The sequence below is a fragment of the Salvia hispanica genome, chromosome 6 (assembly GCF_023119035.1).
Source record: "Salvia hispanica cultivar TCC Black 2014 chromosome 6, UniMelb_Shisp_WGS_1.0, whole genome shotgun sequence".
Taxonomy (NCBI): Eukaryota; Viridiplantae; Streptophyta; class Magnoliopsida; order Lamiales; family Lamiaceae; genus Salvia; species Salvia hispanica.
In genome coordinates, this window is record NC_062970.1 from 33,810,797 (window position 1) to 33,823,569 (window position 12,773).

The window sequence follows — 12,773 nt, forward strand, 5'->3', positions numbered from 1 at the left end:
GGTCGGGAATCTCTTCCCGATCAGTTGGATACACTCCAAATTACATACGAAAACCGACATACAAAGACCACCTAGAGGCCCTTCAATAGTATATAGAGTGGTGAGAGGGTTCCACTATAGTTTAGAATGTTTGAAATATGTACTTGATAAATAGTTGGCTTTTGAACTTATATAATATGTGTGTTTTATTTACATGACGAGTGGATTATTTATCTTAAAATTTGAATTTAGTTACTATAAGTAGTTACGTCAGATAGGATTGGGTGTGACAAACAGTGACAATCATGCACCCTTTCTTCTCAAGCACACCCAATGAAATCAGATTTCTTTTAACATCTGGGATATATCTTACTTCATTAAGTAATTTTACACTCTCATCTTCCAACTTCATCCTTACAGTGCCTATCCCTTTTACACAGCAAACTTGGTTGTTACCTAGGATTACAAAGCCAACAGTCTCATAGATCTCCTCAAACCAACTCAATGTTGAAGTCATGTGAAAACTAGCTCCTGAATCCATGATCCAGAGGCTCCAATCACTATCTTCCATCACATTCAAAGCCTCAGGGATTTCATTACCCTCTATACATTCTCCCGAATTAACAGCCTTACCTCCTTCATTAGCTTGCTTTCGTTTCCACGCAAAGCAATCTTTCTTCAAGTGTCTCGACTTCTTACACCAGTGACACGAGCGTGTTTCTTTCTTGTCACTTGCCGAGCCCTTGCCATTTTCTTGATCCTTCTTCCCAAATTTCTTTTTGAATTTCTTTACACTCAAGCTCTCAGCCATGGAATCCCCTGCATTCATCCCTTCTTTCTGCAATTCCTTGGCCCTCATAGTTGACTGAACTTCAGGAAGAGTGATCGATTTGTCACGACCATATAGAATCGCATCGCGCATCTGATCATAAGACTTTGGGAGCGCATTCAATAGAAGAATCGTTTTGTCCTCATCTTCCAACGAGATGTCGATGTTTTCAAGGTCATCGATCGCCTTGTTGAAATCTTCCATCTGCTCCAATATTCCTTTTTCCTCCGTGAATCTGTAGGAATACAGCCGCTGCTTCATGAACAGACGATTTGCAAGCTATTTCGTCATATACAGATCCTCCAATTTCTTCAAGATGCTAGCCGCAGTTTTTTCTTTCGATACTTCTCTGAGCACCTTATCACCCAAGCATAACACAACAGCACTGTGAGCTTTTGCCTCAATTTCAGTCTTCTTTTGAAGAGCTTTCTCGTCAAGAACCCCCTTCTCCTTCGCATCATCGCTCTCGGATTCCAACGCCGATGAAAACCCTTGTTGAATCAACATAGCTCGCATCTTCATCCTCCAAAGGCCGAAGTCGTTCTTGCCCATGAATTTCTCAACTTCAAAACGAGAAGCCATCTTTAATCGTGGATTCGATTCCGCAATTCGAACTCGATTAACCCTGCGTCGGCGAATTTCCCTCGGACGGCGCCAATTGTTAGTAACAGTGTGTGATTTGTGTGGAAGATTGAGAGAGATTGTTGTGGGAAAAGAAGAAGTATTATTCAATCCCTTTTGGAAGAAGATACAAGTGAGAAGACAAAACAATTCTGCTAACTAAAACAAAAACAGAAAAGTCTATTTTAGTCAACATCTGTTGATCCTACAGCTAAGATTCAATCTCAATATTAATTGAGATCTAACGGTTGTTGTACACTCTAAGTAATGAATGAGATATTCAGCTTCTTTCTCATAAAACTCTTCCTCCAACTAATGATCTGATCACATCTTCAGCTCAAACAACAGGTACCTTACCTGAAACCACTAATAGTGACAGGGAAACCAGAATTGATACAAATACATATGAGCCACCTATAGAACAAGAGACAGGGCACGACAGATTGACTCACAGAAATACAAGGGGCATTCCTCCTCGAAGATACTAACCAGACTGGAAGGGACGGTAATCTAAGTACTTTGAGGAAAATTTTACTCAGGGCCATCTCACTGAAATGACAAGGGCATTTGAGGCTGCCCTATATGAAGAAGAAGAAGAAGAAGAAGAAGAAGAAGAAGAAGAAGAAGAAGAAGAAGAAGAAATTCCACAGTCTTTCGAGGTAGCAATGAAACATAAGCATTGAAGGGAAGCCATGAAGAAGGAGATTGATGCGTTAATGAAAAATGGAACATGGGAGAAATGTACTCTACCACCGGGAAAGAAGCCAGTAGGCTGTCGATGGATCTTCACCATAAAAAGACGTGCAGATGGTTCAATCGAGAGATACAAGGCAAGGTTGGTCGCTAAGGGGTACACTCAAGTATATGGGGTAGATTATGAAGAAACATTCTCCCCTGTGACCAAGCTAAATACTGTGAGAACTCTGTTATCTGTAGCAGCATGTAAGGAGTGGCCACTATACCAGTTTGATGTTACAAATGCATTCCTCTATGGAGAGCTTGAGAAAAACAAAGAAGTTTACATGGAAGTTCCCCAAGGATGTTCTGAAGAATTTGGAAATGGACAAGTTTGCAGGTTGAGAAAGACCCTTTATAAATTGAAACAATCTCCCAGAGTGTGGTTTGGTAGATTTTGCCAAGCAATGGTGAAGCATGGCTTTAAACAGAGCCACTCAGATCACACACTCTTCCTGAAGAAAAGAAATGACAAAGTGACATGTTTGATCATTTATGTTGACGACATGATCATAACAGGAGATGATGTCGAAGAAATTCAAAACCTGAAAGAGAGCCTCTTCGAGGAGTTCGAGATGAAGGACTTAGGAGCATTGAAGTACTTTCTAGGCATTGAAGTGTTGAGATCAAAACATGGAATATTCCTAAGGCAGAAGAAGTATGTACTTGACTTGCTCGCTGAAACGGGCCTACTAGACTGTAAGCCTGCAGAGACTCCAATGGTACCCAACCATGGATTGAAGATTATGGATGGAGCGAAGCCTACAGATCGAAAAAAGTACCAACGGTTAGTAGGAAAACTTTTCTATCTTTCTCACACTAGACCCGACATCACATATGCAGTTGGAGTCATCAGTCAATTCATGCACCAATCACAAGAGGATCACATGGACGCTGCCATGAGGATTGTAAGATATTTAAAGGGTACAGTTAGTTATGGGGTTTTTCTAGAGAAAAAGGAAAACTTGGAGATTGATGGATACACCGATGCTGATTGGGCAAGCAATCCGGTCGATAGAAAATCCATTGGAGGATATTTTACCTTTGTTGGGGGTAACCTGGTCACTTGGAGGAGCAAGAAGCAGAAAGTTGTTGCCCTATCGAGTGCTGAAGTAGAATTTCGGGGAATCAGAAGTGGCTTGATGGAGATATTGTGGCTAAGGAAATTGTTAACAGAAATCGGCTTTCCAGCTACATGGAAAAGTCAACTCTTCTGTGATAATAAAACAGCAATCAGTATTTCAGAGAACCCGGTGCAGCATGACAGAACTGAACATGTTGAAGTTGATCGTCATTTCATCAAAGAAAAACTTGAAGGCGGCATTATTGAGTTTCCTTTCGTTCGATCTGAGGAGCAACTTGCAGATATACTAACCAAGGCACTAAGTCCTAAAGTCTTCAAAGAAATGCTTGGCAAGTTGAGTATCGGAGATACTGTTGCTCAACTTGAGGGGGAGTGTCAAAAGAAACCATAAAGAGCCGTTGCATATTTATTGTGAGAGAGTTCCTAGATTACATTCATATCTGTATAGTTCTTATGTAGTGTAGAGTTCCTAGATTACATTCATATCTGTATAGTGCTTATGTAGTATAGAGTTCCAATTACATTTAATGATGTACTAAAGAGCTTCAAATTACCCTATAAATACTAGGGTGATTTGCTCATCATACATAACAAGAAATATAATCCCTTTACTTCCAATAGCAATATCGATCCAATCTTTCTATGTCTCTCGATTACCATGTTTAACAGTTTCATATATTCATATAGTTTTAAGTTAAAACTTTTAAATGTGGTTTTGTCTTCTCTAATTCTCCCATCTCTCGCAAATCACGATTTCTAAACATAATGAACCATAGATCTTCGTCAGTCCACCTCTCCCGCTTTTCGGCATCTCGGCCTCTCCTTAATTGTTATTGATAATATAGAGTTCAATTAATTTATCAGTTATCATGATAAATTAATTATTTGATTATAATTTAACATAATAATTTATACTACTACTCCACTATGTTTGTCACTCCAACTTTATTTTACTGTCAACCAATTCCGGTTCCGTTACAAGCAAACACTTCTTTTGGTAATGGGATTCAAACAATCTCCAACTATATACTAAATCTTATTTTTGGTAGAGAAAACTTCTCCGATTAAACTCAAACCTATTTTTTGCATTTTTTTTTTATAGAACAACACCAAATATGAAGCTATTATAAAATTTTGTGAGACATATACTCAAAAATGGTAAAATGGCTCCCCCGGTTCCACAGTAGTAGAGACATTTCATTTTCTGCGCTCGTTTTGGAAAAATGATAGTAATAAATTAGTTAAATTGGAGAAAAAGTAAAGTAAAAAAAAATTATAGATAAGAATATTTTATACATTATTCTCTCTTATTTTACTCTTTATTCACTTTAACTATTTTTTATTTTTTCAAAACGAATGCAGAAAATGAAACAACTCTACTACTGTGAAAATATAAAATTTAAAATTTAGTGCAAATAGTTAGAGTAAATATAACATATACAAAAATAAGTTTGTAATTTGGGTAAATGATTGGAGATATCCTAAAATTGATATTTAAAGAGTTGGGGTTAGTAAAGAATTAGTGAGGAAAAGTAGAAGAGTGAATTGAAAAATAAGATCAGTTAAAAAAAGATAAAATAAAAGAAAAAATGGAAGTATTATTTGTTGTTAAAAATAGAAATCGTATTTATAGTGAACATTGCAAAATGAAAGTGACTCTTTTATGGTAAGAAAAAGGAAATATTTTTTGGAAGAGAGAAGTCGCTCCCTATTAAATCTCGGCCTCAATATTTTGTTATTATCAGCTATAATGACGTAATTTGTTGACCGTTGAACTTCAAATATTGCAGGAAAAATCCTTGTTATTACAAAACAAGAAAAAAGACATAAATGATCCATGATTCTCTCAATTCAACTACTACAAGAGAGAGGGAGAGATAGAGACAACAAAGTAACAATGATCACATCTCACCAAGAAAACCAGCTGTTTATTCTCAAAGCATTCTGATGCATCCGACATGTCAGCAGCCGTTATTCGAACTCTCTATCGAGCTATTTACATAGGTGTCCAACTAACAAGATCGATGTCCTTCCCGGGCATTGCTCCAGAATGCAGCATGAAAAACCAACTCACCTCGTGTTGTATGGAACAATATCTGAGTTGAAGTCGAGGATGAAGGTCCGCACTTCCATGGGGGCGAGCTCGACCACCAGCTTCTCATGATCTATAGGACCACCTCTCAAATCAGAGAGAGATTCTGTGTTGGAGCCTTCTACTTTCCAAGGTAATCTTTTCCTTTCCATTTCTGCTCTTTCTTGGTTGGCAGATAGACTCATTTCCTTGATTTTGTTGATCTGATGGGAAAATAGACCATTATATGAAAAAATATTTCAGGAGAGAATCATGATAAGAAGGATTATTTATCAACTTATGCATGAACTCCAGAGCATTTTGCAAAAATGTAACGACCTTTCGGACAATGTTGCAAAACACACCAAAGTTTAGGTTTTAAGTATGTCATTTCACCTTCCGATTTTGAAAAACCCGCTTCAATTCCACAGTTGCCAAGCTAGATAAGTCCTTGTCCTCTCCAACCTGACAGCATACGAGAAATAGTGTATGAAGTTATACACCAGAAGTTGATGCTATTTTTCAGAAATTTATTACATTTTGCAGGGGAAAAATGGATCTTTAGGTGCACTGAAAGTGGGAACTGACACAGTAACAAAAAGCATGATTTAAGAACAGAAACCTCATATAAATGCGCCAAACGGAGGAGAACAGTGCCATCTTGAAGTTCCTGATACGACATTAGAGCAGAGATAACCTCGCATGATAATTCATGTCTTGGTATATATAAAATTCAAGATTCTTCGTACTTTCTTCATTTTGACTATCTTACCTGGAGTGTTATAATTGCGACGTTATCAGGTAGGCTGTAAGAAGGATCCATGGCCGAAAAAGTTGGTGTTGGGAAATTTGTCCACTTATCATCCTGCTTGTATACGTATGCAATGTCAAGCACATAAATGTCGATAAATCGGCGACAGGGGCAGCTTATCCATGGCTTTTACCTGCTCACTGAAGGCCAGGAGGAAAGGTGAGTATATCTCCTGTCCAAACGATCGACGCCACTTGGATCCCTCTCCGAGTGGATCAAATCTGAGATAGTACTTTCCTTGGACCTGTGTGAAATATCATTGATAAATCTTGTGCAAAATATATAAATCTTCAAGCATGAAAACCAGGCAATATCTAATCATTTGAGTTCTCTCTTTACATCGATGTGGGACATATTAAGACGACGATGATGATGATGATTATACAAGGATACAAGTCCATGGGTTCCATCCTAAAACCAATTGGTGATAAGTGGAGTGGCACATGAGAGTTAAATAGTGGTTCTACTTCTAAATGGTTCTACTTCTCTCTTTACACCAATGTGAGATATATGTATCATTTGCCAATAACAACTACATAAATGGATGCAAATATCCATCATCTGCTAACATGGCATTCAAAACAAGGATAAAATAAATCCATGTAAGCATTTTACACTTACAGTCAAACCCGTGCATGTATCAAGGGCACATACGGTTTCATTTAGAGCCTCGGCAACACCTCTACCATCATCATGAAGCAACCTCCTGCAAATTGATGCCTAATGTAAATATCTTAAAGCTGCATGCGTTTGTGGAAGAAATTATTAATATTTCTATAAACTAGAAAAAAGTGACTAAGTGAGACAAAAGAAAACAAGTGAATGTTTACATAGAAGACAAAAGGAGCAGATTGACCTGTGCAGCATTATCTCGATTTTGCCATCAATAATACTTGACCCTCCAACTGATCTATCCACCAAAACTGACATCTCTGTGCTCGTATCTTTGATGTAAATTCCAAGATTAATCTGAAAGGGAAACAGAGATGTATATAAGATAAACTACTATAAACCAAGACTGATCTTAAACTTGCATTCCATGGATTTGCCATTTTCGATTACAGAAATAGTGAGGTCAGATCTATCTTGCTCAGCCAAAATGTGAGTTTTAGCAAGAACTATGTGAAATGAACCTTAAGAAATTACAAATGTTGTACCCACATCCAATGAAACTAGTACGACTTTTCTCATGGATTGGTGCTTATATGACATACAACTGAGCAAATCCTTCACGTATGAGTTTCATGGATTCACCTTTTTAAGGCTTTTTTTCCTAAGCTTACAAAATTTCCTCCGTACATGAACCACAACATAATACTGTAAGGAAATACACAGTTTATGTGATACTTTAGTGCAAACATACTGGGTAGTAATTTCCAGCAATTGGTTGGTCAACTTGAAGGTCCCAGTCAGCTCTGTAGTCTCGAACCTGAGAAGAACCGTTCAAACTTACAACGTCAGCACAAATTTTGATATTAACATTCAACTAGAATGAACACAATTTGGAATGGAATATACATACCCGTTCCAGAAAATCACGCCCATTTGAGTCTGTATAGAATGTTTTGTTGTTTCCTATCATGGTTTTGAGTTGAGTCACAATCTCTTTTCCATTCCCATCATCTATGGGTATGGGTCCGACCTGATATCAAGGATATTAATAAGGTCTGTAATATGAGAATTTCTATTATTTTTATATTCTCAGCTTGACTTATAACAGAGTTAAATTAAACAGACTGATAGCACATAATTTACCGAAGAAAGACTATTAACTTACAGTAAATTCAATCTCAGCATGTTCTTTCTCCTTGTAAACTCTTGTGGTCTATGCAAACACAGTTAATCGGTCAATCAAAAACATAATTTTCAACTTTGCTTCAATTATTTCAAAAGAAACATAGGTATCTATATAAAGCTAGAAGTTATCGTACAACATGAGGTCCCAATTATTCATAAAGCCTGTCACATGTTAGAGCGCAATCATTCTCTCTAAATAGTGTTATTATAACTAACTGTAACATACCTGATGTACCCATGAACTAAATGTCTGATGAACTTCATCATAGAGTGGCCCCCTATATACTGTTAGTGGAATCTACAACACGCGATGAACAATACAGCTTGATCGTGTCAGAATAGAAAAAACTGTAGCACTATCAGAAATACAAATACCTTTTCTTCAGACTGTATTGTATGAGTGCCATTTGGCCGAAAAACATATGCTCCAGAAGCCTTCAAGCAGTAAGAATATGACAGATTAAACTCAACGCAACAACTCTACGAGGGAAGTCTCAACCACGCATAAGGATTACCTGAAGTTCATCAGTACTCCCAACATAATAAGTATATGATTGCTCCAGAGAGACATTGACCTTCAACAAAAAAATGTATATCATTTGGGCACGAGAATGGCTAGTAATGGACAGTAGTAATATTTGACTTTGACCTTGAGCATATTACCAGATTGAATGCAGATGACATGAAAAAGACATTGACCTTCTCTAAATGGCTTACCGAGTTTCTGAGGTTAATGTATTTCATAAGCTTGCCATCCTTTCCAGAGTATATAAGCTTCAAATTGCCTGATCCGACTTCAATGCCACCAGTACCAACGGTGTTTGGTATAAGTTCAGTCGTGGCAGAAGCTAGATTGCAACATGTAAGTATTAGTAATGTACTATACTCCACTGCTTTAAAGATAAGATCTAAGGCTTACATTGTCCACTTGAGATCACATAAGTACTAAAACCCAGAGGCGGAACAACTGCTGTGAAAGCGAGCCAATATTTGGGGACGAATGAAGGGGATTCACCCGTATATGCACTAGCATAGAATTTTCTCGTGGATACTGAAGCGTTAACTATAGGAAGAAGCTGCGATAAAATCAATTTTCCAGCAGAATCTGATACTGAGAGATTCTCGTTGATGACCTGGGTGAAGTTGATCAAGAATGCAAATGAACAAGATCTTATTAAACTATACCAATAAATTTAGTAAAAAATGAATCAAACAGAAGAGGCTCACAGGAATCCTGACAACAGATGTTCTTTTCCACCCTAGAGGGTTGTAAACAAGAACTGCCTGCAGATGGAAAACAGACAGAAAGTTAAATTATAAAATACAATGAAAAGGAACATGTATATTATTATTTTAATTAATCGTCACACGGTCAAGTCAATATATTACTTACTAATTTTTTCCCGACGGAAAGATCAATTTCTGTTGCAGGACAATAACTTATATTCAGCAGCGGGCACTGTTAAAAAACATTTCATGCATATAATTAATTCCGAAAGAAAAAGTATCATATCCAACTAGTAACTGAAATGGTGAGGAAAACATAACAGAAGTTAAAATGAAGACAACACTCAGATAGAACGGAAAGGATAAGTCAGATAGACCGGAAAGTGCATGATTTCTTGCCTGGTTGAAGTTTGTGATAGAAATTTTGCATTCTGAAGACAATGGTGATTGAGTTAGACAACCAAGGGAAGCAGCTACAACATCCTTGGACTGCAGAATTCAGGTCAGAAGATAATGATTTTACAAAAAAAAGATAGTGGATGTGAGCAACTATACTAATGGCAGATTCATAATATCAGGGGAAACCCTACCTCCTCGTAACCTATTGAAAGTCGTTTTGCATAGTCATCAGCCACGTGCTGCTTCTCAGTACCTGTAGCAGCATCATGGTGTTGTGCTATTGCCAAAGCATCAGCTAAGGAGTCGGTTGTAAGACCGGATTTATTTCTTCCTACAAAGAACTCCAACTGTCTTGCTGCCTAATAAGTTTACAAGTATGGAATGTCATATAAATCCTTGATGATCCAACATATATAGAGGAGTTTCTCGGCATACCAAATAGTAGCCACTCAGCACTCTGATATATCCTTTACTGGTAGGCCTACTTGTAAAATATCCAGTCCAGTAAGCATTTTCACGGTCGGCGTACCTGATACACAACTTGATTTTGTTACTACAGAACTGAAGTAGAATAATGCATAAACCCTCGTATATTCAATATTGAGCTCACGGGAAGAAGTCATCGGATTTAAGAGGCCACGGTTCATCCAGAGCATGTTTCACATCAGTGTAAATAGATGGAGTTGAATAGAAGGCATTGACGCGGCCATCCTGCAAGCAGGCTCAGAAATATAAACTACATATCATTGAAAACAGAACAAACACACATCAATATTATTCATATAGTTGATTGTTGGCAATAACACTTCATAAGCAACAACTTATTTCCTAGCAAATAATATTGGGCTGTTCATTAACGAAAGACAAAAATGACACACTTCCACATGTGTGTAGGTTTTTAATAGAATAGGATATCTTCATGTAAGTATGTAACAAACGATTAAGAGTGTCAGGGAAGGCAAGTAAGAAGTTCAAATACAGATAGTTCTGCCAATAATCATTAACCATCAGGAAGCATCACTAACTTGATTCACATAGTGTATGAGCTTGTCCGTATTCCTGAACCACGTATGCGCGTATTGATATTTGAAATCTGTTCCCATAGTCCACATTATATGATTGGAACGAGTAACATTAGCCTGCAAACAAAACCAATTGAAGTTAACAAGTACACCAAGATGATTTTTGTTAGAAACGTATTTGAAAAGTTTCAAATCACAATAACTAAACCAAACAGAAAGGAAAAACGACATGGTGAAGATAACAGTGTATGAATTGAATACGTATCAGCAAAAGTCCACAATAAATGATAGTTTTGCAGCCATAAATATTAGACCACACCTGAAAATAGGCAGCAGCTACAAAGGCATCGACACGTTCTTGAACATTGTAATCAAACAGCTCGATGTCATCCTTCGGTCAAGAAAATGGAAAATATCAGTATCAGCATAACGCAAAAATTGAGGCGACACATGGTCCTCTAAAGAGTTACCTGTACTATAGGGGAATCATCATTGACTTCATAATAAAAACCAGTTGGAGGCTCATAATTTCCGGCATAGAAAGCACCAGTAAATATCTGAAGTAATTATAAGAAAATTAGACGGCTAGTAACTAGTCAATAAGTTGAGATTTTATCAAATTGTTAAAAGTATTGAAACCTGGGAGGAAGAACCACGACTTTTTGAACCCTGCCAGATAACCTCAAGGTTCTTCTCAGCAGACCTCTTGGCTCTATCTTGGTAGTCAATACGTGCAAAGTATAGAGCGTCAAATCCCACCTAAAAGTCCGACAAGAACAGGGATTCAACTTAGTAAAAAAAATATACTGGATTATAATTTATGAATACATTCCTTCTGTAATGGCTATAAAAAAATCAAGAGCTAAAAACATGTAAATCAGAAGTCAGAAAACATAAGTGCGTACAGTTGCATTTTCTAGAAGATGGTACCTCTGCTCCCAAAAGGTAAGCCTGTACAGCAGAATGACCGAACGGGTCAATCTGCCAGCCAATTCTAGGAGTGACATTGAAGTCCCGTTTTATGTACCAGTGGCCTAGTGTTGTCTGGTCTATCATATCAATGTAATGTGTTGCTGCCTCATCATGCATGCACATCCCACCATTTCTGCAAATGCAGATTCAACCGGACATGAGAATGAAAACTATGAACTAAAACCCTCATTAGCTTATGTGAACCATGTGATGCTTCTAACACTTACACCTCCACAACAAAAAACACAAAAACAAACAAACAGCAGTACATCCTACTGCCGTCATAAGATTTTCTCTTCTTTTCGAATTTTTCATAACAATATATTTTAAAATTAGTACATGAACTCAAGTTGACCCGAGCTAACTAGTACTTTGACCGTATCCTTCATCCCATCACTCTGCTGTCTCCACCACCGCTGAAAAAACGCCTATCACAACATAAAAGCATCTAACATAAGCAATGCATTCCATCAACTTTTTCATCAAATAAACGGGCTTATATTTGAGAAAACTGATACCTGTTCAACATAAATGAATTTCCGGTTTTTATCAGCCAAAAGCGCTGGAATCAGTGAATCCAACACATTCTGCACGCATGCAACCTACACAAGCATGCTGGAATCAAGGAATCCATTTTGCAACTCAACAAATTCCACAGAAACTATTCAATCAGTAAATTAAGTCAACGATGTCACGATTAAGTCAACTGGGAGAAAGAAACTCAAAAACCCCAATTCATGAAGAGAAGAGTCAAAGTACCTGGATTGAGTTATTCGATCCAACATAGTACTGATCAACAGTCTTCAACCACCCAACATCATCATGCGTGTGAGGAACCAAATGCACATTAATCTTCCCTGGAACAACGCCTCCCGAGGTGTTGTAAACCATGTACGTCCCCTCCACCAAAAAACACATACAGTACACACTGAAGACCACTGCTAAAACGCCAAATGCAGCCATGGTATGATAATTGCAGCTGGAATCGACCCAGGCAGCAGCTAAATAAAGAAATACAGCAACCCACCCCAGAAAACAGGACAAGAAAATGGATCAATACCTACCCTTGTCCCACAATCATTTGGTACCAAAGAACAAACGTGGGTATCAGTGGATTGCAGCAAATGACAAGCAGAAGGTAAATTTATTGACTTGAAAAATGGATTTTGGTGGAGGCGTGTTGGAAAAAGAGGAGTGGAGTGAGGAGGCACTGTAATTCTCTTTAT

At 37.6% G+C, this 12,773-nt stretch overlaps 1 protein-coding gene across 2 annotated transcripts; it reads right to left on the reverse strand.

The window, feature by feature from the left end:
* Positions 1–5,032: 5,032 nt before the first annotated feature.
* Positions 5,033–12,773, reverse strand: LOC125195746 (probable alpha-mannosidase At5g13980). 2 transcript variants are annotated; one of them, XM_048093940.1, is made up of 29 exons: positions 12,307–12,767; positions 12,066–12,149; positions 11,887–11,975; positions 11,506–11,680; positions 11,215–11,334; positions 11,046–11,132; positions 10,895–10,966; positions 10,579–10,692; positions 10,164–10,264; positions 9,989–10,082; positions 9,745–9,912; positions 9,554–9,643; positions 9,321–9,386; positions 9,155–9,211; positions 8,847–9,060; positions 8,645–8,775; positions 8,443–8,502; positions 8,303–8,362; positions 8,154–8,225; positions 7,908–7,955; positions 7,653–7,772; positions 7,494–7,559; positions 6,987–7,099; positions 6,752–6,836; positions 6,264–6,374; positions 6,092–6,184; positions 5,942–5,989; positions 5,716–5,784; positions 5,033–5,543 (listed from the first exon to the last, which is right to left on the reverse strand). In XM_048093940.1, the coding sequence occupies exons 1-29, from the start codon at positions 12,508–12,510 to the stop codon at positions 5,319–5,321; spliced, it is 3,036 nt and encodes a 1,011-aa protein (XP_047949897.1). In that variant the 5' UTR covers positions 12,511–12,767; the 3' UTR covers positions 5,033–5,318. The 2 variants fall into 2 exon arrangements, with proteins under 2 accessions (XP_047949897.1, XP_047949898.1); XM_048093941.1 differs by lacking the exons at positions 5,033–5,543; positions 5,716–5,784; positions 5,942–5,989; ... (1 more) ...; positions 6,264–6,374; positions 6,752–6,836 and adding an exon at positions 6,845–6,870 and having other exon boundaries at positions 6,961–7,099; positions 12,307–12,773.